This window comes from Haemaphysalis longicornis, unplaced genomic scaffold, assembly GCF_048455015.1.
Source record: "Haemaphysalis longicornis isolate Haplotype H1 unplaced genomic scaffold, Haemaphysalis longicornis Haplotype H1 scaffold_2, whole genome shotgun sequence".
Classification (NCBI taxonomy): Eukaryota; Metazoa; Arthropoda; class Arachnida; order Ixodida; family Ixodidae; genus Haemaphysalis; species Haemaphysalis longicornis.
Window position 1 is genome coordinate 177,797,069 of NW_027526295.1, and position 27,588 is coordinate 177,824,656.

Genomic DNA, 27,588 nt, shown 5'->3' on the forward strand with positions numbered 1-27,588 from the left:
ATATGCGCAAACAATAATCGTTTCACTTTCGAAGATATATCCTTCTTGCGTGCAGCCACAGCGAAAACTGGTTTGTAAGTAAGTGAATTATTATACAGCCTGAAGAAAATATCTATACGGGCCCTCTGTAAACGTCCAAAGCGTATCTAACTGGGACCGTGATGAGGGCACACAAAAATGAAAGGCATCGGGCGCAGAAATAACATTCGTTTGGTAATAATCGACAACAAAACAAAAGCAACAGCTTCCTGCTTCGATGGGGTTGTTGGAGCCTACTGCCTGAAGCACAGTGTTAGAGGCTGTTGGGCCTTTTTTATAGCTACGCAAAAACACTTTAAGTAAAGACGACACAGTTTTTATGCTTAAAGGTAGCGCTGAGCCTTGGACGTCACAGATAAGCTATCAAGAACAAGCTACCCGGCCTGATCTATGGCTAATTAATTTGTTTCAAGACACTGCTTGAGGGTTATTAGTGGCTTCACAAGTTGATAATATAATTTAACTAAAGTAAAATTGCTGCTCAATGCTGTCAAGCATTAGAGCAGGCGAGTGCGAGCGCAGAAACTGCGGCCACACTCGGGCCGCAGTGGGGCAGCGACTCGGGTCGCTGCCCCACTGCGGGCAGCGACCACGGCGTCGCTGCCCCAGCTGAGGTCACGAGCCAAGGAGCAGAACTCCAAATCTCACCTCGAATACGAACATTCTTTTAACACGAAAGGGTTTTATTCCAAAATACACAAACATTTAAGTGACGTCATATTCGTTACGGAAGTGACGCCAGTACAACGAAGCAAGCGGCCTTCGGGTTTCTTGGTTTTCGGGTTTTATATTTTAACCCGAAAGTGTGTTATGCTGGGATACACAGATTTCACTGACGTCATATCCGTCACGGAAATGACGCGAGTACACCTTTGCCGAAGCGACCGACCAGCAGGACGCGCTCGCCAAGCACACCCACAAGACAGCCGCCTACCCGCAAATCTTGCTCAGCTGCAGATTTCGCTACATATTTCACTTTCGTGTTTTACCTATCCTATGACAGACGAATCAACCACAGTTTTTTTTTTTTTTTATCTTTGCGCCGCCCCCTACAGTCCGATTTTAAAAGTGTACGAAAATATTTCTTATTTATCCCTATGCCATAAAGGGACGGGGATGCACGGCCACAAAAAAAAATGTTGACTATACTTACTTCGTCCGGGGCTTGGCCTCCCTGGAATAAAACAATAATTTAAAGTAATTGGGTGGGTGCGTATTAATCGCTTGTTGCATGAAGTCTAATAATCTCCGCGCAATTAGTGGTACGCGTTACTTTAGGCACGTTAAAGAAAATCTGGTACAAGCTTGTGCATCTCGCAGATATCCAGGTCTCAACTGACAGCGAGATTAATGGTTCAATATCGGGATACAAGGCCGAGCGATTAGAGTCAACCGGCAGCTGTCGTCGGCGCTGCCTTCTCATACGATTTACTTGGCCTTCTCGCAGCGCCATAACATAAACAGGACTGCAGAACCGCGCATGCTCACATACGCAGTCAAAACGTATTTAATTCGTGAATTCGTCCCATTAATCCGACCCTCTGCACGAAAAGGCTGCTCGCTAATAATATGCATCCTTTAATATTACCTATGAACTGCAGCAGCGTTGCAAGCTTATTGCCACTTCCTTTTTTTTTTTTTTGCCGCATCCCGGATAAAAACATCTTTTTCATCATGAAAAACCGCTGCTTTCAAAACAACGAAAACTGTGTTATTTCAGCGAATTATTACTTATTTACCCCACCCGCGTTTGTCTCTTTCTCGTGTTCCGTGCCGTTTCTTTGCGCTATTTTTTGCCTTCAGTATGAACCAACTAGACCGTTTTCCCACTCTATTACTTATTTGTATAACTAAAAGTGACTTATTAGGTGTCGGCACGTACAATCAACACGCTCGAAGTTTGGCTAAAACATTCTACCGCAACACAACCAACAGACGGGATAGAGTGTTGAGTCACATATACAGGGTGTCCCAGCCATCATGCACCAAGATTTTTAAAAACAGCCATTACGTTACTTGAACAAAACCTAGGGCATAATGTTTCCGGTACAGTGGAGTATTGTTCAGTAATTTCTTCGTTAATTAAATGTAATTATTATTTGTAATTTATTATCTAACCAGATGAGTACTGTCCTAATCTTTATTGCGTCAGTGAGGCACTTGTAGGTACCCATGAGAGGCATCTAACTGCGGCATTTTCAGCGACCAACTCATTTATTCTGACTGATAAAGAAACCCCGCGAGATATAAAAAATACCACGTGACGGCCCTCCCTCCTGCATCATAAAGCAGGAGGTACGGCTCCTGTCGTGACTCTTTGACGTAGCGATATTTCCATCGCCCTGAAGAGACACAAAATATAATCAATCCTCGTGACGGGAAACGGGCTATTGAAACCCAAGACTTCAATCAATCGATAGTCTATCAATCAATGCGCGTTAGAGTGAGCCGTAAGAGCGTTACCCCGGTTTCTGCGTGAGAGCATGTTCAAAGGATCGTAACTTGGCGTGAATGAAAAGAAATGCTTCTCAGTTCGAAATGTTACTCAAAATCACTGCAATTTTATTGCAGTGATAAAATGGCCATTTTTGACGCGAATAAAGAAATGTTGCATAGTATTTACACTAACCAGAAATACGTTTCGCTTTTCCTTCGCGTCAATTGATTTTTACCATTCCGCGTTTTAACAACACTGCACTAAATCGAGAGACGATTTTTTCGTATCCATGCGCTTTCACGTTTCACCCAGAATTAGTAACACGCTTAGGGCCCTCCTGCGCTGTCCGTGCCGGCTGTATCATTTGTGGAGCCGCTGCTGCTGTTTCTTTCACCCGAAATGATATTAAACGCAAGCATATAAATGCACGACGCTTGTCGCCAAATACTCCTTGTCCCGACGTAGGGTGTGCGAGATGAAGCAGCCATCTCGCAGGAGCGTTATCTTGCACCGATCTGTTGAGCAACCTAAGCGAGGTAGATGATAGGAGACAAATGTCAAGGTCTGCCTCTAGCGCAATGCCTCTCCGCGGTCATAGAGCGCGTGCGGAGGCGGTGAGAGCTGGCACTGCGCTGCCCGAGTTTTCTCGAGCACGTTTTTAGGCGCAACGGTGGAAGATTCGTCAGCTCTTCACCACTTACGGGTTTTTGATGCATGATCGTGGCGTTCCAGGTGTGGCTCTTCTTCTGTCTAACCTGCGTTGAAGTGCGACAAAAATTACCCTGGTATTCTGAATTTTACCTCCACTCGAGCCTCCGGTCGAGGAAATCCTTCAAATCGGTTTCCCCATCCCTAAGCATTGCGGAATCCTTCCCTCAGCCGAGTGGAGAGCGCAAATGGAGTGGAGGAGGGACTCACCATACGGCCCTTAAAGGGGTACTGACACAAAATTTTGAAGGCGAGATAACTTCGGAGATAGATTGGTGTGAACACATTTACATCATCTGCAAAATATCAACGGCGAATACAGCCTAGAACATATTTAAAATAAATTTTAAAGTGTGCGAAACGCAACCGAGCGGCCAGCAGAGGACCACGCGCAATCGACAACCCGTGGATATTGTGTAAATAAACAACATCCAAACACGTCACGAGTTTGGATGTTGTCGGAGGGTCGGAGGGCGGAGCTTCTGCTCTCGAGAATGAACGACCCGGTCGTTGGCGGCGAAGGTGCCGTGATTTCGTCAGCTCGTCGGCTGCAGCTGGCCGGGACCAAAGTTCTACAGCGATTCCAGGCACTCTGTTTCTATTACTTTTTATTTACATTGGATGCGAAAACGCGCCGGAGGCACGAAAAGCACACTGAGCGAGCCGCACGGTCGCTGTGCAGGCGGCGGCCACGGCCGCGAAGTGGCACAGGACGGCGCAGGTAGCTCGAGTGATAGCTTGTTATCGCTGCACGAAATTGCACCCAACTCCCAACCATGGCAGCTTATATGAGAAAGGAGTTAATGATGCGATGGCGGGTTGCATTAAAAATTGTCATCTGCGCCGCTTACGAGAGCGGCAATCGAATATCCGCCGCAGTGCTAAGCCGAACACATCTGTAGGCGGACCTGTAGGCAGACCGGCCGGCTGCTCCCAGCGCGCGTCTTGCCACCCACTGTCTCGAGTGTCGCGCGTCGTTCTTTAGCCGCGGTAGCATTTGCACTCGCAGCGCCTGCGTCACGTCCACGGTCGCATTTTTATTAAGCGGATCGCGAGATCAGTACGTGGGGGTATTCGCAGAAACTGCCGGCGATGCGGATTCGACAGTGCTACGGCTGCTCTGCTCTGTGATATCCCTCCGACGGTCCCGTGGTCAGCTTTGTTCACACAAAATCCATCGCTTCGCGGCACCCGCTGAAACCGAAACTGCGACTGGCCGCATTAAAAATGCCTCTAATTAAACAACCGTTGCACGCTGAAGCAAATGAGATTTCTACAGGTTATAAGTGGGTCACTAGCTACTTATCGCAACAACAAAAAAAAAAACAAGATGCAAAATTTTGTGTCAGTGCCCCTTTAAGTAAAAAGGATGCTGAGCGGGCGCATCCCTGCCAGATACGTACGTTTCCACGAAGACAGTCACTCGAATGCTGCGCCACTCCGTCCCGTTTGCATGAGCAATAATACACGCCCTTAGCACAGGGACGCGACTACCATCATATTTTTACTGCAAGGTGGCGCATCGTCACGAACACCTCTCGCTTAATTTTCTTGTCACGCGCCCTATTAGCCCTTGTCACGCGTCCTATACTGCACGGGTATAGAGCGCGAAAATGTTGTGGCGACTCAACTTTTTTTAAACTTTTTTTATGCATTTAGTGCAACTGTAGGCGGTGGGTTGACATCCTAGTCCGGTAGTCCGGTAGTCCGCGCTATGCTGCGGCGACCCAGGCGCGCGTCACAAGAAACTCCTCATCCGCGAGCTGGCAAGCTCGCCCACTGCTCAAGTGTGTGTGGGTGTGGGTATGTGTGTAATTGGGAAAGGGGGGGGGGGTAGGGTAAATTCAATAGAGGAAGGTGTGGTTGTGGTAACTATAGGTCTGGAGTCGTCATCAAATGTGCGGCCACCCCTAGGGATGAATGTGGGGGCGGTAGAGCCCTGCGGAAAGCTCTGTAGTGACGGAGGATGTCGGAGTCGTTTTGTGAGAGCAGGTGCAGGAACGGAGGGCCGCTTACTTGTGATGTCTGCAATATTGCATCAATCATAAACGTGTAGTGATATTTTGCCTTCCTGCCTCGCGAATTCGACTAGCAAAGAAACTCCGCAGACGTGCCCGGCGCCGGACAGTCTTCACTTGCGAAGTTGTGCAAATGTGTGCAACGTTCAAATATTCGTTTCGATTTTTTCGCCATTCGGTTATGTTCGGGCTTCGAATCGAATAAAATTACTTGGGCAAACAATGCTACCTTCTAACTGTCCCAAAATTAGAAAGTGCAAAATAAATATATACAGTTGTTCAACAAAAAGTGAAGGAAATTGAAACGGAGTAAAGTAGCAGTTATTCCAAAAAGGTGCCTCTACTCCTCTACTGCATGGAAACGGATTTCTTGCGCTCCTTTAAAATACCTGGGAGTAAACTCAGCAAATATCTGGGGTACTTCAAGCCCCACATTTACCTTAATTAAACTAACTAAAGGCGTGAATATTAATGCACTGTAGGTGTTCTTCAAATACTCAACGATTGCGTGACACCTCTAATACTCCCACTTGTTCGTTACGCCAACAAACGGAACACGAGTGGTATCTACTCCTGATTAAACTATGAAGGCAACAAATCGTTTTTTTTTTTCACATTTGCTGTTACGTTCATACGGTAACAGAAGATATTTGTCTTTTTGGCTCACCTTTCCATCATGCTAGTGCTAAGCGCGTACGAGCACATTTAAGTCAATTCTTTCGACTGTCGCGGCGTTGATTGTGAAATATCCGATTCCACGGGGTGGTGTCCCATGGGTTGTTCCACGGTTTGGTGAGATTTAGAAACAAGGATATTTTAATTGATAGCTGATTATTTCTCGACTTCAAGAGACGTGGACCATGTTTGAAAGTATCAAAGGTAGACAAAATATTTCAATGGTAGCTTGGTATTGGTTCACAAAAGGAGCCAGCTTCTTGACGCCTCAATAAACTAAAAAACAAAAACGAGCAATTGAGCTTTTAAAAAATTTACAGACAATAGAAAAGTACCCAGCCATCTCTTTTATTAATGATAAAAGCTCGGAAGGGAAGCTTCGTACCCCCCTCGTACATACCAGAGGAAAATGCGCGCCACACGCACGCCTGGAGTAGACACACTATCATCAATGCGAAGCATTTCTAGGCGACCATCGCCAGATTCTTCGTCTTTGTAATATGTATAGGCCTGCGTGTCTGCTTGAAGGATAAGATTCGAAAAAAAAATCTTTACGGCAGAAGTTAGCGTACAATTGTTATACGCGTTGTATTGTTTTCAAATGAAATAGCTCCTAGGCGTTGCGCTGATGAGCACGAGGTCGCGCGTTCGATTCCCGGCCGCGGCGGCCGCTTTTCTGATGGGGGCGAAAAGCAAAAATGCCCGTGTGTACGAGATTTCGGCGCACGTTAAAGATCCCCAGGTGGTCAAAATTAATCAGGAGCCCTCCATTACAGCGCGTCTCATCGCCTGCGTTGCGTCGGCGCGTTAAACCCTACAATCAATCAATCATTCAATCAATCAATCAATCAAATGATATAGCTCTTTTCGCCGGCTCATGCTCATTTGTTCACGACAAGGTGACATGTTTGTCATGCACACTTTATTTAGTCAGCTCAGTTTGCCTAAAAATATAGTTGCCTATAGCGCTTCCTACACAGTAAACATCCATCCAGGAGACACACATAGGGCCGATGGCAATACGCGAAACCAAACTATATTCTATCTCATGCAATCTAGCCCAAACTAAAATTTTGCTGCTTGCCTGCTCTAAAGTACAGAGTCTGCGACGCCTTGGCAATACGCCGTCACTTCAATTCTAAGCGTGGAGCGCAGGGAACATCAATGAGCAAAATTGCGCACCAGAAACTGCACCGTAAATAACATACCTCGGCGATCAGGGAAAGGTCAGGGTCCGCAATCTGGAAAGGAAACAAACATGACACAGCCTGCATGCCGCACAATAAACTCCACGCGGGAGCGCTAAACACCACACCAGCGGGTGCATGGCGTTACCCCTCCTCAAAAACTTTACCATCCCTTCGTAAAGAAAGTTGAGAGAAGCGCGAAACCTTTATCACATCAAAACTGCGTCAAAAGTGCGTCGAGGCCTTCGCTAAAGGTTCGTCCAACCTTCGCTGAAAGTGCGTCCAGCTTCGATCATCAAACCCACAAAGACCCAGGTCGCAAACGAAAAACGAACCCATGCGACTATTTGTCGCGCACTGAGTAAGCGCATTTACGAACTAAAACGTATACCGATGCGTGGTTTATGAGATAAAGGTATATACTATTGTACTCCTCCTTCCTGATCGATGCGTGTATCGTCTTTTCTAGAACTGTTTTTTTTTTTTTTTTCGAGATTTTAAAGTAGCCGTTCTGACTCTATGGAAGGCCGGTATCACGGACGCGCCATGTGTCCAGAGATCTTATCAGAGCTTTTTGGTCGACCAACCTGTCTACGGGGAAATGCATTAGCTATTTTTTATAGGACGCCATCGGTCCGCTAAGAAAGCTTTCGCTTTAAAAAGGGATGGACTGTGAAAAACTCCGTTGCGCGGCGCCGGACGAGAGCCGCCGAAGCTCGCGTTACCTCGGGCAGCGTAAAGCAGCGGCAGTAGCAGCAGCAGCGTTTTGAAAGGGGCTGGGTGACATGCAAAAAAAAGCTTCGCTTTAAAAAGCACCGATCGCGTCGCAAGCCATGCCCCTTGCCCAAGTCGACGCGGCCGTGACGGGAGTGGGGTCGGCGTCGGCTGGCCAGCTTGCCGAAACATCCTCTGAACACGCCGCTCACTCAGCGGTGCGGGGAAGCAACCCCTGGTACTAAGGAGTACATTATACTAGGGTTCGTTTTCGGGTTTTATATTTTAACACGAAAGTGTTTTATGCCGGGACACACCAAGATTTCACTGACGCCATATTCGTCACGGAAATGACGCCAGTACACCTTTGCCGAAGTGATCCGCCAGCAGGACGTCGCTCGCCAAGCACACCCACAAGACAGCCGCCGGCCCGCAAATCATGCTCAGCGGCAATTTCGCAGCCCGTTTCACTTTCGTGTTTTACCGATTCCTATGACAGAGGGATCAACCACATTTTTTTTTAATTTACTTCCAAATGCCTCAGAACAAACATGACCTCCATTCTGTACTTGTTCAATCCCTTATTAAGTGACTAGTCAGAGCCTTTAAAAAGCAAGACCCTGTTATATAGGGCTTCAGAACTAAGAAAAGCGTGTAAATACGAATGCGCATGCGCCACTCACCACCCTCGCCGAGGTAGCTGGAGCTTCCGTCGACGGTGGGAAGGAGACTAGGATGTCTCTCTCGAACTTGAACCCGACCATGCCCCGCACCTGTGAATCGGGAAACGAGGAGCTGCTTTGGGCAGAGCTTATACAGGGTCTCTCTTCTCGCTGCGTTTTCTCTACATCGGAGACAGACGCTATAGGGTGCCTCCGTTCCCTGCTTCTTTAGTGTTTTCGTTTTTGTATAATTCGAAAGCATTAAAATGGCCCATTGTGCGCCGAAGCCGGCCTGCGGCTTCGCGCCGCATCCTTCACCCGCAGCGCCGCCGACGCTGCTGGCAGCCGTCGGCAGGGCGCCACGGCAAGTTCGACGCTAGTGTGCACGTACCTTAGGGCGTTCCGTCGGGTGGCCAGTCGAGTGCCGGACTCTTGCATGTCAATTTTTGGCCAAAGGCGTGAGAGGTGTCTTTCACGGCTCGACATCGCCGCAACTGAGCGAAAATCAGACGTATAGGCGGGAAAACGGCCACGTTCCCGTGTACGGACAATTGATTTTTTTTTTCGCCTTTTTTTTTTATTTATGCAGTCCTTTATCACTAAAATACAATCTTGCCGTGATTCTGTAATATAAAACCTTTTTGAAGCAGCCGAATTCCAATGATTATAAGTACTGTAACTTCACTGATATTTATCATAACCATCTTTTATGTCTAGAAACGCTAGCCATGATGGTCTTTCCCGGGACACCCGGAATTTCGGTACACTGGGTCAACACAAAAATATTGGCTTCTCAGCGTTGACTCAGCCGGACCCTATTTTGCAGCCCTCCCAAAATTTTCTTCTTTTCGGCCAGCTTAAACAGCTCGGGTTTTTATGGCTTGCGTAGCAAGTCTGTAGAGCACTGACAGCCTGCAAAAACTCGCTCTGTCGTTCTCTCCTTCGCCTTCATAGATAAGACTTCTAGCCACTAGATGACGTTATCCAGTGGCTCTAATTAGACTCAGCCTGTTGACAGACAACTGCAGCGCCATTCCTATGGCTAAAGCGACCATCCAGAACTATACGCAGCTTTCCGTGTCCTGCCTGCTTATTCGCGAGCATACGGTCGTGTATAAGCGGACTGCCGCCCTTGGCAAGAACGCGTTCGGTTTTTGCATTACGTACCTCTGCGTTGAACAGGCCCAGAAAGATGAGCAGGAATATGAAGCGCGTCTTGAGCAGGTGCGTCGTCAGCGCCATGCCCTTCTGGTTGTCCTGCGAGGCGGCCAAAGGGTTGCGGGGATCGTTAACGTGATCCTGTTGGAACACGAAACATGGAACTGGAACCTGCGTTCCTCCTTCCACGCTATGTGCAAGAGCAATAAGACGCATGCGGGGCCTGCAAGCCCGGGCGGGATTTCTTTCTTTCTTTTTATTCATATATATTCGCACACAGCTAATACACCGCAGCTTTACAGTTTTCCATTCTGTGGACCGAACGAAACTAGCCGGATTTAGAAACTCGTTCCAGATACAGTTTATGCACGATTGCTTCTGAGCGTTCAAAGTGCGAAGCTCTCGATTATCCCTGAACTGGTTCGAAATTATTTACATTTTCAAAAGGCGAAATGGTCAAATTATAATAACCTGGTTTCGCGTTAACTCGTGGGCTTTTTAACGACAAAGTAAGGCAACAACTTTTGCGGCTTCGTACTTGCGAATGACATAAACTATTCGAACTATCATATTAGAGCGCAATTAGATTTTGTTTTAAACTGCGGCAGAAATGAAAGCATAGGCTCTGGTGAAAAAAACGTGCTCATTTCACAAAACGACTTGGCAATTTTTTCTTCGCTGCCATATACTCATTCCTACTGACATTATGAAAAAAAAAAATCTAAGGTAAGGTACTTTGGCAGAGGTGAGCAAAACCGCCTGTTTTGTTCTGAGCGGTACGACGTAAGCGAGCTTCAGAGTTCTGCTCACACGGGCACTGGTGGCGTTGTTAACGTTCGTTTACAGGACCTGAAGGGCGTGAAAAAGGAAAGTTGCACTGCGAACATTGTTGTACAAAGTCAGCGGGTTAACCTGCGTACAACGCAGTGTGGGTGTTGGTAGGGGGGAGGGGGGGCGGAAAAGAGGAAGGGTCGTTTGTAGAGCTGCCAAAGCGGCAGTCGGCGTCAGCCGGCGGAAACACATCTCCCCCACCAAAGCATGGATCGCCAAAACGGCACAGCACCGCACCGCTGGACACCGCACCGCTCTCCGGAAGACAGACTTAAAAGGACCCTGCAACACTTTTTCCAACTTTTTTTTTCTTTCGAAATACTAAATGCTTGCAGAGCGCAGTCAAGCAACACATCCAGTACTTAGATTAGGGTGTTGCAAAGTACCTCAGATAACTTAGAAACTTGCTCAAAAGATCTTTCTCTCTTTACTGGTCTTGACGTTCTTCGAACGCTGTAATTACGTTGTTACAGCGACATAGGGGCTATTGGTCCGCTTACCTTCAGTTGCAGCAATGAACGCATTCGATAGACACTTTGGAAATAAATTTAGCCACAAAAGCAAAGCAGAAACGGAAGGCGTATCTGCCAGTGATGTACCATGCGGGGAATTTTCCCTTTTTCGGGGAATTTTCGGCTGTAACTTTGGCCGAAAGGGAAAAAAGGAATCCCCAATAGATGCAGTGAATTTTGGGACTCGTGGAGTAAAACGGGAAAATAATGTCAGTAAACCGGACCTTGCTTTTAAAAAGTTCCTTTCATACTTCCCCAGATTTATGTCCAAATATCTCCAGTCGTGTTCCCACAAGCCACAAGCATCAAAGCCAGCTTCCAATACAGTTCATAAAAACAAAAATAAAAACAGGGAGCATAGAACAAAGAATACTCCATGAGGCTGAGCTAGCAAAGCGCGACGCTGCGGCGGCTAAAGCGTTGGAGCCTGTTCGCATGTATTCCTGCACAATATACAAATAAGTACTTAGGGTGAGCCTCAGTCCGCGTGCTGTCAATAAGAGGCGACTCCAGCAATTCCGGCGCTGAGCTAGAATTACCTAAATTACCCAACAATGTCTTGATTTCTTTTTTCATAGGGGCAGTTTTAGCTTAGATATTTAGCATGCAAAGTAAGTCTGCTGTTTAATACAAGATGTGAAATGCATAGTCAAATGCTACTGAGCGGCAGACGTAGTGGGATTTAGTTCACACTGAGACTGATTCTCTGAACGGCGTCTCCGTCCGGAATGCTACTTAAAGTAGATATAGGCGGCGCTGGCTAACACCAAACCGAACAGGAATCCACGTAAAGACCTATCAGCTGCAGAAAGAGGAATCGGGGAATTTTGAAGGGAATGCTTAAGAACCCTGCGGGGAATATATGCGGAAAAAAGGGAATTTCTGAACCCAGATATGAAATTTTTCTCTCCACTGCGGAACATCACTGGCATCTGCTGCGACGAGCAAATCACGCAGTGCCACTCCGTGCTAGCGATAACTATAGCTTCCCCAGTGCTTCCAGGCGAAAGCGAAAGAGTGAAAGCGCTTATCAGAAGTGTTGCAGAGTCCCTTTAAGCATACAGCTCGAAGCAAGGGGCCATTCTCAGGGCAGTGCACTCACCGTCACCAGGACACAGAATAACAGCATCGCGACGGCGATGTTGATCGAGAAAAAGGCCGTTCCGTAGCTTAAAGACACCACCATTTCTGCAACCAGGCATAAAAAAGAAAGAGAAGACACTCAGCCGGGCACCGCTGGAGCACCGGACACGCACAGCAAAATGAATGGACGAGCATTACAGACAAACCTCCACAATGTTTTAGACCCCGGTCAATTCGGACGTTTGTATAGTGCAAGCTCGCCCTGTAAACGTATCCACGGGTGTCGCAACAAAAGCTCGTCGATTCGGATATGCCTGGGCACACAAAAGTGTATTCTAATCAGCCCCTAGCTGTAGACTGCTGCGACTTTCGCGACGTCGCGAGAAACTTCTGCCACAGTGCTCAATCACAGCCCGATTTCCAGCAAAGCCGCTGCTGCAGGCGAGTATGATCTCTGGTAAACGACCCCAACTCTTCCGAAACCATTCAGGTGCCCTGCAAGTTCCAAGCCGAATGCGTATACATACAAGCATGACTTTCTCACTCTGCCAGTGGGGACCGACTCCTGCACGCACCTGTCGGAGTGGAATAGGGCGACCTTATAGCATCCTCGATTAACCGCACCGGTGCACACCGGGGCACACCGGTGCGCCTTTTCATCCTCGATAAACCGCACCGGTGTGCACCGTCCGTCCTCGATAAACCGGGGTGCACCGTCGCGGGGCAATTTTCGGTTGCACCGCCGCGCACCGAGAGAGTCGACGGTGCGCCGGCGTGCAGTCCCGAGATGCATCGCGGACGATGCCGGCGAAGGAGCTTCCTCCGCCGTCTGCTGCAGCGACGGCGCCATCGCCGCACTCGTGTCAAGGCGGACGGAGCTGTGTATTGTTGCTGACAAGGATGGCGTGCTTGTGAATTCATCGGGCAACGATGCGACAGTCTCCTAACGGGCGGTAACAACGGCCAGTGATTGTAAATGAGGACGCGAACTTTGTGTACTTCAAAGGCGGCTGCATGCATTGCCAGAAAGTTGGGGATTGACATTCGTTTCGTTCGATCGAATTATCATGAACTGTTACCGGAGTGCCTAGACGATGAAGACCTACTTGTTTTGCTGTAACGGAAGGGCGGAACAAAACAGGCACTCGCATTATGGCTCAAACGAAGATTAGAAGCAGCTTGTATGTAGCTGTTTAGTGGAAGCGGTGGCGGTACGTTGTTCCGCATGTGTGACGGATTTAAGTTGTGCGTACATATAATCATTGGCCTTCAATAAATACCACTTTCAAATAGCGCTGTGTCTCATTACAGTGCTGTATTGTTACTTGTGAACGTTTTTATGAGTTGATTTCTTAGATTAAGAGATGGCGCCTGGGTAGAACCGCCCCGTTTGTCCTCGATCAACGCTCCGTGCCGGTACGCACCGTCGTGGGGCACTGTGCACCACGCCGGTTTTGGGGGCAACACCGGTGCGTGTTTATCGAGGACGCTATTAGATGCGCCTAGAGTTCCTGTATATGCTCCCTACGGGAGCATAGTTGCGCATAGGTCCGCCATCTTGACCGCCGAGCATCCAAAGCAGCGTGGGAAAGCCAACCGTCGGGCTTGAAGGAGTCGTGCGCACCACGCGAGGGGAGCGTGAGCGCACCCCGACGTCGCTGCTTTTTTTTTTTTTTTTTTTTTTTTTTTGTAACGCGCGCTTTGCTTTATTATTAGGGGTGTTTTCCTATAACGCATATCCTAATATCGGGAAGATATGGCTGTGCAAAATGTTCCGAAATGTCCCTCCAGGTCTTAACAAAGATATATGTGGTACTATAAATTTAACGAAGACGTGACTCGTTTTGCTCAGTAAACCTCCACTGTACAGCCGGTAAAACGCTTGTCTATAACAGCGATTTCAACTTCAACCAGCTACAGCCGAAAACTGCCGAAACATACTCGTTCCAAACATGTCGGAGGCAAAAGCGAAGGGCTAAGACTTCAGAATTCCGCAGTAGTTTTATTCAAATCCCGCTCCGGTGAGGCAGGATAGGGCTGAGAGTACGAACGCTGTGTTATAGACAAGCCTTTTACCGGCTGTACTGGTTAGATGCCTGGTATAGAATCAGCACGCGCGTATATACACACTGGGTTATTTGGAACTCAACCTACAGTTTTTGCAGTCTATAGTGCATGTCGGCAAACTTTCATGCCTTGACAACGTAAAGTGATGTGACCTGCAGGCATCTAACCAGTATGGAGGTTTATTGAGCAAAACGAGTCACGTCTTCGTTAAATTTATAGTAACACATATATCTTTGTTAAGACCTGGAGGGATATTTCGGAACATTTTGCACAGCCATCCGATATTCGGATATGCGTTATAGGAAAACTGCACTCAAGAGGAGGAGGAGGAGTAAGGGGAGGAGGGGAAAACTTTGTTTAACAATTAAATCGATCTGGTTAGCCTGGGGAGGGGCGAAGCATGCAGTGTATAAGGGTATTCAAAAATTGCAGGTCTCTCTTGCCACACGGCGTGTTTCAACCCTTCCAGGCGCGAAGAACAAATCCTATTCTACTCGGGATGGCGTTCTATGATTTGAAGAAAATTACTTTTACTCTCTTGTCCTGGACTGAGGACCCGGCCCACTAACCAGATCGATTTAATTGTTAAACAAAGTTTTTACCTCCTCCCCTTACTCCTCCTCCTCCTCTTGAGTGCAGTTTTCCTATAACGCATATCCGAATATCGGGAAGATATGGCTGTGCAAAATAGAGCTAGGCGTCAGCTTCTCATGTAAGCCTTCGAACAAAAGGAACAGCCAGCTGCTAATAACCGACAACAGCGAAAATGGAAGACCAAAACAAATTGTAGGCCTTCAGGGCTGTCGGCTTGACCGCGTACTGAAGTTGTGCAAAAAAGATACTCTTCAAGTACTAGCGTGTTGTGGCTTGTCGCTCTCGCGCTACGAACTACGAATGCGACATGGCAGCGGCGCAAAATGTACGAAAGACGCCGACAGCAGAGGGCAGCAGCGGCGTTGCAGCCGCATCGCCGGCTTCTCTGCGGTGCGTGGATGCTTTTTGTGCACGTGACGGCGATCAGCGAATAGGGTCGTGAGCGGCGAATGGAAATCAAAGGCATATACAGGAACTCTAGATGCGCCGCCGTGTCAGCGCCACCATCCGCCGCCGGCGCCTACTAGACAGGCGTTTGCGAAGACGAACAATGCGATCCGGCTAGCCTAATTTCGCCGTATTGACAGCTCTGGATTTTTTAAACTCGAAAGTGTTTTATGCCCGGGTACACCAAGATCTCACCGGCGTCATATCCGCCACGGAAATGGCATCGCCAGAAAAAGTTCAATTGACGCGGCTCCACCCGGATTCGAGCCACGAACTCTCTCGCCGCAACGAGAGGTACACAGCGCTATGCACACTGCGCTATGAATTCACGCGCAAGTAGGTTTACGAACGCGCCATATATATTTCCCACTACCTCTTCATTGTGCTGCGGTCTAGGAAAGACGAAGCGAAGTAGTTCATCGTGACGCTAATGAGCGCCGACCGTTAGCGCCTAGATGCCAGCGTCTTCGTGTACCCGAGGGACTCTCCGTCACCTACTGCTTTCGGTTTCGGTTTCGGTTGGGTTTCGTTCACACGGTTTGCAAGGGGCTGTGGTTTCGGTCGTATTTTCGCAATGTTCCAACGCGTGCAGTCCAGTGTCTAACGTTGATACCTCTAACGGTGCCATACCGACGTAATATAAATAACGATGTGCAAGTTTATATGGATGCACAATAACATTTAAATGCTTCTGTGAAGGCGCATTTCACTTTCGTGTTTTACCAATGCCTGTGAAAGAGGCATCAACCACATTTTTTTATTGGCACAAATGAAGAAAAGGGCAAGGCATTATTCAAGAGCAAGCACGTTTTTGATGCAGTCGGGTAATGCGGCGCCGTACAGAGCTGCACTGCCAAAGGTCGCTGAACCCGTCAAGCAAACGTAAACCCCGTAAACAAGGTGCCTTATGCATTTGCAAATCAGGTTTTTGGCCACTCTTAATTACACTTTAGAGCTGTCTACATGCAAATGGTAGAGCAACTACTTCAATCAAGACCCGTCTGACATTAAAAACTGGGCAAAGAGGAAGCGTTTACCGCACTAATGAACCAACACATGCTTACCTCAGCACAAAAGTGCTTGTGCTTGTATTTTGAAGAAATAGTCTCAACAAATTTACCAGTTTATATCAATGAAATCTTCGGCGGGAAAGGTGTTTGCTACGCGCGGAAGTAACCTTCAAAGAGGTGACTGCTGTAGTCTTCGTGCTACGCCCCCCGCAGCCACTTTGCACTAAAAATGAAATCAACCCTTCTTTTGTGTGCTGTTCTGTATAGCGCATTGCCCTTGGGCAAAATAAAATGCATAAACTCAGGTTTACGTGAATCACTTTCAGCGGTGATTTCGTTGAACTAAGCTGTCGATATTGCCGCGAAGCATGCATTGGGTTTGTTTATTTATGTTCTGGTGTTATCGGTGTTATCTGTGGGACAAGTGAAGCGCGTGTTCCATTCTTTATTTTTATGCCGCATGAGTCATCGCCTTTGATAGGGAGAGTATTTTGAACTAACGTCACCAACTTATAATAATCTTTGATTAACAGTGTTCTGGATATAATTCGACGGTTCAAGAAACGCTCGCGCCGAAAGATAAACGCCCGCAGAGCGGATGCCGCGGTATTCGATTGACCGACACTCGCCTGCGCAAGTCACTTTGTTGGCTGCTGCTTCGCCGCCTTTGTATTCTTTGAGTTGTTAGGGGGGCACAAATTCGCTCCAATAAATTTGTTTTTTTTTTTTCTTCAAGCAAACTGCGTCATTTCTGGCTTCGTGACATCTGGTCGAGGTTCTGGGTAGGATCCGAACCCATGACCTCCAGAATACGCGTCTGGTGCGATGACCACTACGCTACCGGCGTAGTGGTCATCGTGATCAACAAATAGTTCTCATTATATTAACTTTGGTAGCCGCAGCTAGCGATGAAGAACGTGACAGATAGCAAAAAAAAAATATCTGCGCTACTCATCCAGAGCAGTTATACAGGGCAGAAAGAAAAAAGAAAACAGGTAAGAAATACTCAACAAAATAATACGTGCGCATCAACATGTAGAAGGCGTTGATCATAAAATCGTTAGCTGCGGGAAGTGACAGAAAGCCGCGATGAATAAGAAAAAATCCCCGCAGTGGACAGGAAAAGAATGGGACAATAATTTTCGTAGTCATCAACAAAATGCTTCCTCATTTCCCCTGCTCGGAATGGTTAACAATGTTTGAAGACACCAAGAGTATTACCTGATGAATAGCAAATACAAAAACATATTTTTCCACTTCGCATAACTGCGAATATGCCATCACTTTTCTTATCTCCACTTTATCAATCTGCCATCTGATGATGATGATGATGATGATGATTGCTATTGGTTCCCCTTTGTAGCGGGTTCATGACGTGTCGTCTTACCAAAAAGGACTGATATACCTTAGTTTAATACTCTTGGTTTAATTCTAGCGCTGCTTAGGGCAGGCACTAAAGCTTCTTAGGCACAAAATACTTTTCTTTCCCTGTTACAGGTGGTAACTGTCCTAGGCAATATTCCCCTCCCTGCTTTTCGTCCACCAGCATTCTAATCTTCTTTTCGTCCCCTCGACATCCTTGAAGTTAACTTCCTCTGCGCTATCCTTAAATCCTAGGGCTTCTGGAAGCCGAATATTTCCCTTGTGTAGATTTGGATGGATACCCTCGCATTCTAACACTATGTGCCGTATAGTTTGTTTCTTTTCCGCAGACCGCGCAGACACCATCATTTTGTGCATACTTCCCCACAAAGCTCTTAGTTCGCAAGCAACATGCTCTAGCCTCAAAAAGCAAAGCACTGCCCTGGGAATTATCGTAGAAATTTTCCTTTCTGATGTCCAATTTCTAAGCCCTGTACTTCTCTAACGACGTTTTAGCTTCTATTTTTTCTCTCTGTTTATTCGTTTCTATCTGCCTTGCCTGTTTTTTGGTTACCTTGGCTGTTTTGTATTCTACACTGTTCTTTCCGTATTTCATCGTTAGCCTTCTAGTCTCCCTTAACCACTGCCTGTCCACGCTTTTCAAGTATAGATACCTAAAAACTTAGCTGCCCACCTACGTTGATCCATTGCTCTCAACCTCCTCACAAAACATATTTTACTCTGCGCTTCTCAAACTTCAAACGACGTCCAGCCCATATCTCCCTGCACTTCGTTAGTTGTTTTTCCATGCGCTCCTAAGACCAAACAGCCTACCGTTCTCTGGTTCACTTCAAGGCCTGCTATAGAGCGTCTGATTTTAGGCAGAGTATACTGCATTCGGAAATGTGAGACCCGGAACCATTACCCCTTTCCACATCCCTCTCCCTACTTCGTATTTGTTATACCCCCACAGAGCTCTATGCTTCATTATAGCTGCCTTTCGCTTCTCCTAGTGAGTTCTTAAGTAGTTATCCCCTGCGTTTATCCACACACCCGAATATTATATTCCTTCACTCTGGGTAATTCGCCATGCTGGATAGACCATGCGTCAGTGGTAATGTCATTGAAAACCATTATTGCCGATTTTTCTGTGTTAAAATTTAACCCTAGGTCGGTGGCTTCCTGCCCGCTAATATTTATGAGCCGTTGCATATCGGTCTGGTTATCAGCCAAAAGAACAACAGCCCCCGCGCGGCGAAAAGAGTGCGTTTCTGCTAGTGTTTTTAACGTGACACGAGTCGGTTCAGTGATTCTTTCGGGCGTAATCTGCATATAAGAGTCTGCAGCGACGACAAGGAAACTATGCGAGAAAAGGCAGACGACGTCACGACCTAAGCGCGACCTTTCCTAGACGCGCGCGTGTGTTGACATCCGGGTCCCTCGCTTCGGCGGAGTAATACAATGCATGAGATTTCTGTTCTTAACTTGTACCAGAGCATAGTTCCCTTCACTCACTTCAGAATACATAGCCTCTATGCATCTGTGGGGAAGTCCATATTCTGCAACTCTACCACCCGTTAGACAAAAGACGACCCCCGACAGACAAGCTCTGTATTATGTGTTTTTCCCATGCCATGAAACCGGGACAGTAATGCATATGCACCGCTCTGTGAAACATGTTAGCGCTTTTGATTGATTTTGCACGGGTTGTTAGGGCTAGTCAAGTTGCTAATGTCCAACATTTCCCTTCTATTTCCCCAGAACCCTATAAAGTTTATGGAAAATAAGTGATCGCATTGCATTGTATTGTATCGTACTGTGTTTTATTGCATTGTATTGTAATGGTAGTTTTTACAAAGTCTGTAATTCAGCCACGCATTTTAAACTTCGTCCGCACATCAATCATGTTGTCCCCATATTCCCCGTAACTCTGAACTTCCCGCCACGTTCAACTCTTCCGGGACAGTACGTGGGCCAACGTTTTACGCGCAACGCAAGTTAGCATGGCGAAAGTGGGCGTTTAGCAATTTTCTGTAAATTGTCTCAATAACCCATTACTTTGAGACCATGCCCCCGCGGGAATCATCATCATCATCATCATATTTAGGTCCACTGCAGGACGAAGACATCTCCCACTGACCTCCACCCGCCACTTTCCTGCGCTGCCCGAATTCATTCTTTGCCTCCGAACTTTCTTGTTTCGTCTCGCCATTGAGTTAATGGCCTCCCCCTTCTCATAGTCCCGACTCTGGGTGTTCATTCTGTCACCCTAGTGGCCCAATGATGTTTCCTCAGTATTTCGTGATTGTCGTTTTCTCTTATATGCTCATGATGTCCAAATATTTAAGGCTGTATCAAACAGTGTCAGCTGTTCCGTTCTCCAGCTGGCGATCACGGCTTTTTTGTATTGGTGCTCGCGCAACAAACGTCTCATAAATACTTCTAAAACTAAGATTATGGCATACACAAGAAAAACTGACAGCATATTGTCCTCTTGTAACATTAACGGTGAGGCTGTACTACGGGTTAGGTGAGGTGACTGTGAGAGGGAAAGAGGTTCCCAGCCTGCACCACATATGTATCGCAGGGAGAGAAAGGTAAGGGGAGGGGGTAGAAATATGGGTTGAGGTAGTGGTACAAAGGTGGTTGGGGCAGGAAAAGGAAGGGGTAATGGGGAAGAGAAGATAGATGTAGAAGTTAAGGATCTTCGAGTTAATTTTGGAGTTAATTTCGAAAGTAAGTTAAGCTTCTCCCCGCACAACCGGGGATCACTCGCCCTTCGATCCCTTGGCGTTGTACGTACGTCGCCTATCGAAGGAGTTCAAGGAGCCGGGCTCTCTTCTCAAGCTGTACACGACTATTTGATGTCCGCAGCTAAAGTATGCCTCTGTGGTGTGGAATAGCACATGCAAAACAAACTGTATGCTTATTGACAGTGTCCAGAAAAAGTTTATATCCGTCTTTAGCCATCGCTTTGCTACTCATAACAATTATAATTCTGGATCACCTCTTGTGCCGATGCTACCATGCTTAACTTCCAGGCGCACTAAGGCGGATAGTCTTCTCCTATTCAAAATCCTTCACGGCATATTGTCCTGTGGTGAGTGGCTGCAACATGTTCCATTACATGTGCAGCAAAAGTATACCAGACGACCCGATACATTCTTCCATCCCAAATGTCTGCGTGACTTGTGCCCCATGTTTCGAATGCAGTGTACATACAATCAGTGCTCTGAATATTTAGATGTATTTAATTATTCACCAGCTCTGTTCCGCAAAGACGCCTGTGAGCTTGTCATCAAGTGACCTTTTTTATCCGTCGCCATGCGCTGTCACTTCAGTATGAAATTGCAACGAAGTAATTTTTTTCTATCTTTTCAATCCACTTGTCTTCTCCACATTTGTAACTATCCTGAGTGACTTCGTTTTCGCATAACTTCACATTGTTATGGTTTATGTATATTTTTGTATTAGTACATATATGTACGTGTGGCGTCTTATACGCCTTACTGTAAGGTGTTGTAATTGTGCTTCTGTACGTCTGTGGTTGTGTGTGGTTGAAACGTATATTTGGGTGTGCGACAGCGTGTGTTTTTTTTTTTTTCTGCGTAAGCAACGCTGTCCCAAATTGAATTACTTGTTGATTAATTGATTGTGTGGTTTAACGCGCCGACGCAACGCAGGTGATGAGGCGCGCCGTATTGGGGGGCTCTGGATTCATTTTCAACCTGGGGATCTTTAACGTGCGCCGAAATCTCGTACACACGGGCGTTTTTGCTTTTCGCCCCCATCAGAAAAGCGGCCGCCGCGGCCGGGAATCGAACCCGCGTCCTTGTGCTAAGCCTCTGAGCCACCGCGGTGGGTAATTGCATTACTTGTGAGCTGTGTGCTCCTATGTTGCTTTTCCTTTTTTTTTTTCTTCGTGCTCGTGCGCCAGCACAAAGCCCCCCCCCCCCCCCCCTCCTGAATGTTCCTGGGGACGTAAATAAACGATTTATTTATTTATTTATTTATTTATTTATTTATTTATTGCGGTTCGTAGCGAGTATTTTTCTATCGCCAAACGAGGCCCTAGAGAAATAAGCAAAAAACGTACGTGTTGCCCTTGAGTAATTGGGCGGTAGTGTTTGGATGTTAGACTTCTACGGCGACCAGGTTGGGCACGCGAGCTTTGGCATGAACAGTTATGCTTTCTGGGCCCTGTAGGCCTGGCTCTACCCGCCCTGAGCACGAAGTATTAATATTATTATTAGCGCTTCGGCTTGCGCAGATGTAAGGGCGTGTAAAATATTTGCTCTTCTCATCTATATAACGCTTCAGTCTCCATGAATGCCTCTATCGTAATCCACCAAGACGCAAGTTGCGGTTGTTTTTAACTCCGTGTATTACGGGAGAAATTCTCTTCTCCAAGGTACCAACAGACACAACAGCTGGCGTCGACGGGAGGTTACCATCGAGGGACTTTTGCCAGCGCAGGAACATTTACAGATCTTTTCCACAACGAAACATGACAGCTGTGACACATGTGGCTTGCCACTAGACTTCTTTTTTCTTTTTTTTTTTTTCGTTCATATGTTCTCCTTACCTCTGGTATTTATTTCATTATTGCTCGCACGAAGGCACGTTTTCTGCAGCGTTCATACTACTCATTTTTAAAATATATTCTACGTTGCCGACAAAACCAGAACCTAAAATGCATTTCTCGCCTCACAGTTCGACGTTGTCAAACCCCGTTCACTCTGCGGGGACGAAGTTCTCAGTTTAGTCCATTTCGTGTCCGTTGCAATGTGTCAATTTCGAATAAGCCCTTTGCCTGAAACGTATAGACGACCCGTATGGGACGCAGCACAAACAAGGCGGGGAGTCGGTTTCTGTGGATGTAATTGTTCAGAGGCCTCGCAAGAGCAACTACGTCCCGATTGAAATGGACATTTTTGAAACAGACGCAACTATAGATTCCGACACACGCGCGGTTGATTGGGAATGCACGTACCAAATAGGACGGACTGCATTGTTATTTATACATTCTCTCTGTCATTTAGACAGGGAGCAAAGAAATGTGGGAATTTTTCTTGCGCAGTCATCGCTTTCCTTTCAGTTTTACAAGTTTTACGGGGCGTGCACCGCGCACGCCTCATAAACCATTATACACACCCCTTAATCTATACACACCCCTCCAACACCCCCATAAGGACCCCCCCCTGGCCAGAAAAATTTGGAAACTCCTCCAAAAAGATTTTACAACTACGGGCACCCCGCCCGAACATTTATACCCCCCCTCCCCCACCCCGGAGGATTTCGATAACCCCCCCCCCCCCCCCCCAAAAAAAAAAAAAAAAAAATCGAAATTCTGGATAAACCTCGTGCACCGCAAAAGGGGGCAAGGGCCTATTTGTACTGATTCGATCCCCTTTTACACTCTACGTATCAAGGATTACCGTCCGGTACTTACACGCAAAGAGTTTCTCAATATAAGCTAGTGAGAAACTCTATGCTTACACGTACCTGTCCGAAACTCTCCTCCTATCTTCATTTATTTTTACTGTTCGACAAACTTGGCCAACCGATAACTTTTGTTATGAAAGAATTAAAATAGCGAAAGGCTTCAGGGGAGCTGTTTTCGGCTTCGAGAACTTCTGAGTATTTTGACATCATTTGAAAATAGTTCGTGATTGGCTCCGGTGTTCGCCGCCGGACTACCAACACTCATATTTCTCTGGGCGCTCTTGGCTACAGTTTATTTGAAAAAGATGTTCTTGTTCACTGTAGCATCAGCCCCGTATGCTTAAAGCTTAAAACCTGTGAACTGGGCATCCTCTGCCATCGCAACGTACGATTCTCCATCCCAGACGCTGCAGCTTTTGTGAAAATTCAGGAAAACTCAAAGCAGCGGCCGTTACTACCCGTGCGCGGCTAGCTTATTTAGGGACACTTGCGAAAGCAAAGTAGCGCTTTGAACTCGTGGACCTTCGTTGCATTTTAGACCTTTGTAGCCTTCGTGGACCTTCGTACTTTTTTCTCCATAATAGCCGCTTTCACCATCCGAGACGTGAACAATGAAGCTTCAGCTATTTATATGACTTTATCGTTTCCCGGGCTCGTCGGTAGCGTGGCCGAGCGGTCTAAGGCGCTGGTTTAAGGCACCAGTCTCTTCGGGGGCGTGGGTTCGAATCCCACCGCTGCCACAGTTATTTTTTTTCTTTCTTTTTTAAATTTAATATGCAGCATTTCACTGGCGTTTTTTGCCAGCCGCTGTGCACTTCACGTCAACCACACAATCAAGCTTACCTTCCCATTGCAGGATGGATGCAGCGAGGCCTATTGTATTCGCGCTCTGCAAAAGAGATATACACAGCGACGTTATTATTGCTGAATCATACAAGTGCCTTACTGCAAGCAATGAATTAGGCTATCTTCAGTACTCACTCCGCAAATGACGATCAGGCAGGTGATTCCGACTTTGGTCTCGCAGTCCCACATAGTGACAAGGCAACCTTTAGGTTCTACAGGTATTTAAAAACAGCCATTATCACAGCGCTCGGAACTGCACAAGAAACGCAAGAAATTATAGATGTTTCCCTGTTCATGACTGTCAGCGTTACCCGCGGCCCTGACGCACAAAACCTCCAGCAAGCCCCATTTCCGCTCCGAACGAAAATTCACTTCTTTTCTTTCCTTTCTTTTTTTCTGTTTACCTCTTCTTAGCTTCATTTCTTTCCACTTAGCACCCTCCTCTCACGACTGTGTTGTTTCTGTCCATTGACCATCTCACTGGTGTATACTGGCTCAACAAGCTGAAATTAACTATGAGTTGCCGGATAATCCGTAAATACGAAATCAACCACCGAATTAAATGGTGTATAGGCGTCACCTGGGAATGGTCGTGCGGGCCGAAACATTATCGCCTTTCGGGATGATTTGCAGCGAAGCAATCGCTGCCTGTTTTTGTCAGATATATCGGGGGGCAATATTTTCTACCTTAGATTAGCTCAACAATTTTCCTTTTTGTGAGTGTCCACACGGCCCATTTCCCGCTGTTCCACCCCCCACCTCTGGGAACAGGCCTTGGGGAGCTCGGACCTCGCGGTTCAGTAAACTCTAACGGTCTAACCACACGCGCCCACATGGGCCTCTGCCATCCCTCCCCAATAAGTACCAGTCACGAGAAATAAAGTGGTTACTTTCTCTCTCACCTTTCTTGATTGTACCTTTCAAAAGCGTGTGCGAGATCAAATCTTTCAACACTGAAGATTTAGTCCAACTTGACAATTCGCGAAACGACAAGCACGTCCGCGTCCCCGTTTCACTAAATTGTGGTGCTTGCCTCTGGGCGGACTTTGCGTAAAACGTAGCTGTGGTATCGTGTGGGTGCTGTACGAAACCTTCGTGATCTCCCCACAACCATTTACATCCCGTTCTCGCAACGCGTTCGCGCAGACTGTGCGAAAAACTGTGTTCATGCAGCGCAACATTAGTCAAGTTAGCGGTTGGGAGAGGCAACTTCACGAACAGTACGACGTATGTTTTGGTCACGCATGCATCGCTTACCGTTGCGGTGAAAGGCCGAGCGCGCTCCCGATTCTTCTCTCTTCTTCTTCCTCCTCGCCTCAGCACACGGCTATTCGCCGCGCTCTGCGGAAGTACTTATAATCAAAGCTGTGGCACCCGCTGCCGCCATTCCCCGTATGCTACGCCCTGCTCGGCCAGTTTTGTCCGTTTTGCCACTTTCCATCCAACCTGCCCCACTCATGCGTTGTGACACTTCTCCGGAAAATCTAACTTACCACGGTCCACGATGGTGAATTTCTACATCAACCGGGTATTTGTGCTACAGTAAAGCCCGCTTATATCGAACACGGATATATCGAATTATTGCCTATACCGAACCCTTGTATAATTCTGGTAAAAATTACATGCATTTAAAACTTTTTATATCGAACGCTATTTTGCTCACAATGGATATATCGAACTCTCCCGCGCGAGATTTTTCGCTCTCCTTAGGCATGCGGCAGGCTTTCCCGCAATACATCGGCGCGCAGTGTGGCGCGGGTGTCGCTTGCGACTCCCGCGCGAGCTCGGGCGCGTCCAAACCGGCCGTGGCAGAGTGGACCAGCTCCACGCATGCATGCCGTTGTAAAGTTTCTCTATATAGCTCCCGCAGGGAGCTATATATGGAGGAACTCTATGCCGTTGGAGCCGAAAGCGCCACATTGGGCGCTGTGGGCTGCGGAGTCACCGAACTTCAAGTTCGCGCCACTCGCTGCGCGCACTTTCTCGGTTCGCTGGGTTCGCCGTTATTCACTGAATCCATGCTTGTCTCCGCTGTGTCGAAGACGCCAAAGACTCCGTGACGCTTCCGAGCACGAGCGAAGTCGTCGCTGCCGTGGCCCTGCTACGGCGATACTGCAGTGCCATTGAGGGCAGCGGTCTTGTGCTTGTCGACTGTTTAGATAGCGTGGAGCAAGCAGCCACCAGCAACGCGTTGCGCTCCAAGAACAAGCAGGCTGCACTCACGCAGTTCTTCCGCCCCAATAAATTATTGTTTTCTTTCCGAGAAAGTGCCGTATCAATAGTAAACTGCAGGGTGGTAAGAGCTCAGCGTTAGCTCGTGACTCCGTCGGCAAGATATTGCTCTCATATAAGTTTTTTTTTGCCTCACTTTCTATATCGAATTTTTGCTATATCGAACTATTTTACAATCCTCGCGCTGTACGATATAAGCGGGCTTTACTGTATATGTGAGGCGGGGCGTGCCCACAGCGGGCTCTTTTGTTGTTTTTAATTGAACGGTATAAGAAAACGACAGAGCCGATAACTGCATTGAGCCAATGTGGGCGCGCCTGCCGTTGCCAGTGGCGTCACAATAGCCCGGGCCCTGGGTACTGTGAATATTGTGCCGCGGCCGCAGCTGCTGTCAAAGGCGGGACGAACCATGGCGGGTGGTAAAGCGATGTATTTATCGTGGCATGCGATCTACGTACAAGCGACTATATGACAGCTCGTGCACTATGTCCGTACCATCCACTGCTTCGTCGTTGTCGGTGGTGGATGCCCTTGGCGCTACGGGCCACTGTGCACTCCTTCTGCCCGTAACTATATATTTTACTGAAGCTGTTCTACATAAAACGACGCAAGCTGAAACTGAAAAATGCGATTTCTACAGCTTCGGTTAGCGGCGCCACAGCTCAAGATTAACGTGCACATGGTTGGTGCTGGGAGCGCCGATTTACGGGAACTGACGTTCACTTGCGGCACGCACAAAAGCGCGCCCGCGTCAAGATTCCTCTACCGCGCAAGGGTGGATCTGGGACCCATTTTTGCGGCGGGGCGCTTCGCGCCGAACTCAACGAGCCAATCAACGCCTGGTTCACGTGAGCTGCGAGGTCAGTGCTCTCCCAATGGAGCTCACCGGCGCGGGGATGCACAGACCCCATGCACAGACCCGTTTCTCTCCTCCTCCCCCGTCGGAGAGGGCTTAGGACCGGTTTCCTCAGTCCCCGCCGCCACTTTTGCGCGCGCGCGCTGCCAGTAGTGGTAAGCCTCGGCGCGGCGCGAGATTTGCCGCAAGTGAGGACGTACCTTTCGTGAATGGCGCCTAGCAACGCGCTTTCATCTACTGGCCGTGCGAAGCCACGGCCCTCATATTTACAAATAAAGCCCATAACCGATAAAGGAGTACTGACACGAAATTTCAAAGCTGAGATAACTATGTAAAACGCTTCCTTTTTATCAGGAGATATCTCCCAGCAAGTTTCAACAGCAACCGTTCAGCGAAACATATTTAAAATCCATTTTAATCTTCGCCCGCACGAGAAAGCCCAGAGCGGGCCGACGTGACATCATCTGCTACGTGCCCCAAACTGCCGACGTCGGGGCTCCCGTGACGAAGCCGACGCGCTGGCTGTGGTTGGCGCGCGCTGCTCGGGCGTGTGTACACGTCATGGTTTTGGGACTGACGTCATGCTGCCCGGGCCTGTGGGGACGGCGAAAACCTCGGCCGGTCTGGGCGCGCGCGTGCGCTCGCTCGCGCGCGCTTCCAGAGGCAGCGATACGGCAAGAATGGTGACGTCATGTTATACATGCT

General features: G+C 47.7%; 2 protein-coding genes and 1 non-coding gene across 4 annotated transcripts in view; 2 read left to right on the forward strand and 1 right to left on the reverse strand.

Annotated features, from left to right (window-relative positions):
* The window catches only part of LOC144169535 (uncharacterized), a 32,666-nt gene extending 7,519 nt beyond the window's left edge, over positions 1 to 25,147 (reverse strand). The window contains exons 1-9 of one of the 2 annotated variants that reach the window (XM_077698748.1): positions 25,053 to 25,147; positions 23,931 to 24,007; positions 23,793 to 23,838; positions 12,044 to 12,129; positions 9,608 to 9,697; positions 8,462 to 8,551; positions 7,086 to 7,118; positions 3,178 to 3,231; positions 1,193 to 1,213 (exon numbers count right to left, since the gene is read on the reverse strand). In XM_077698748.1, the coding sequence (XP_077554874.1) occupies positions 1,193 to 1,213; positions 3,178 to 3,231; positions 7,086 to 7,118; positions 8,462 to 8,551; positions 9,608 to 9,697; positions 12,044 to 12,129; positions 23,793 to 23,838; positions 23,931 to 23,984 (474 nt within the window). In that variant the 5' untranslated portion in view covers positions 23,985 to 24,007; positions 25,053 to 25,147. Of the gene's footprint in view, positions 1 to 1,192; positions 1,214 to 3,177; positions 3,232 to 7,085; positions 7,119 to 8,461; positions 8,552 to 9,607; positions 9,698 to 12,043; positions 12,130 to 23,792; positions 23,839 to 23,930; positions 24,073 to 25,052 lie in introns of those variants that run through there. The other variant, XM_077698749.1, reaches the window with a different exon arrangement.
* LOC144169534 (sodium-coupled monocarboxylate transporter 2-like) overlaps positions 1 to 27,588 on the forward strand; it is an 81,184-nt gene that overhangs the window by 46,263 nt on the left and 7,333 nt on the right. The gene's annotated exons all lie outside the window — the stretch shown is intronic.
* On the forward strand, positions 23,608 to 23,689 carry Trnal-aag (transfer RNA leucine (anticodon AAG)). The gene has a single exon. It is a non-coding gene; the product is annotated as a tRNA-Leu (tRNA).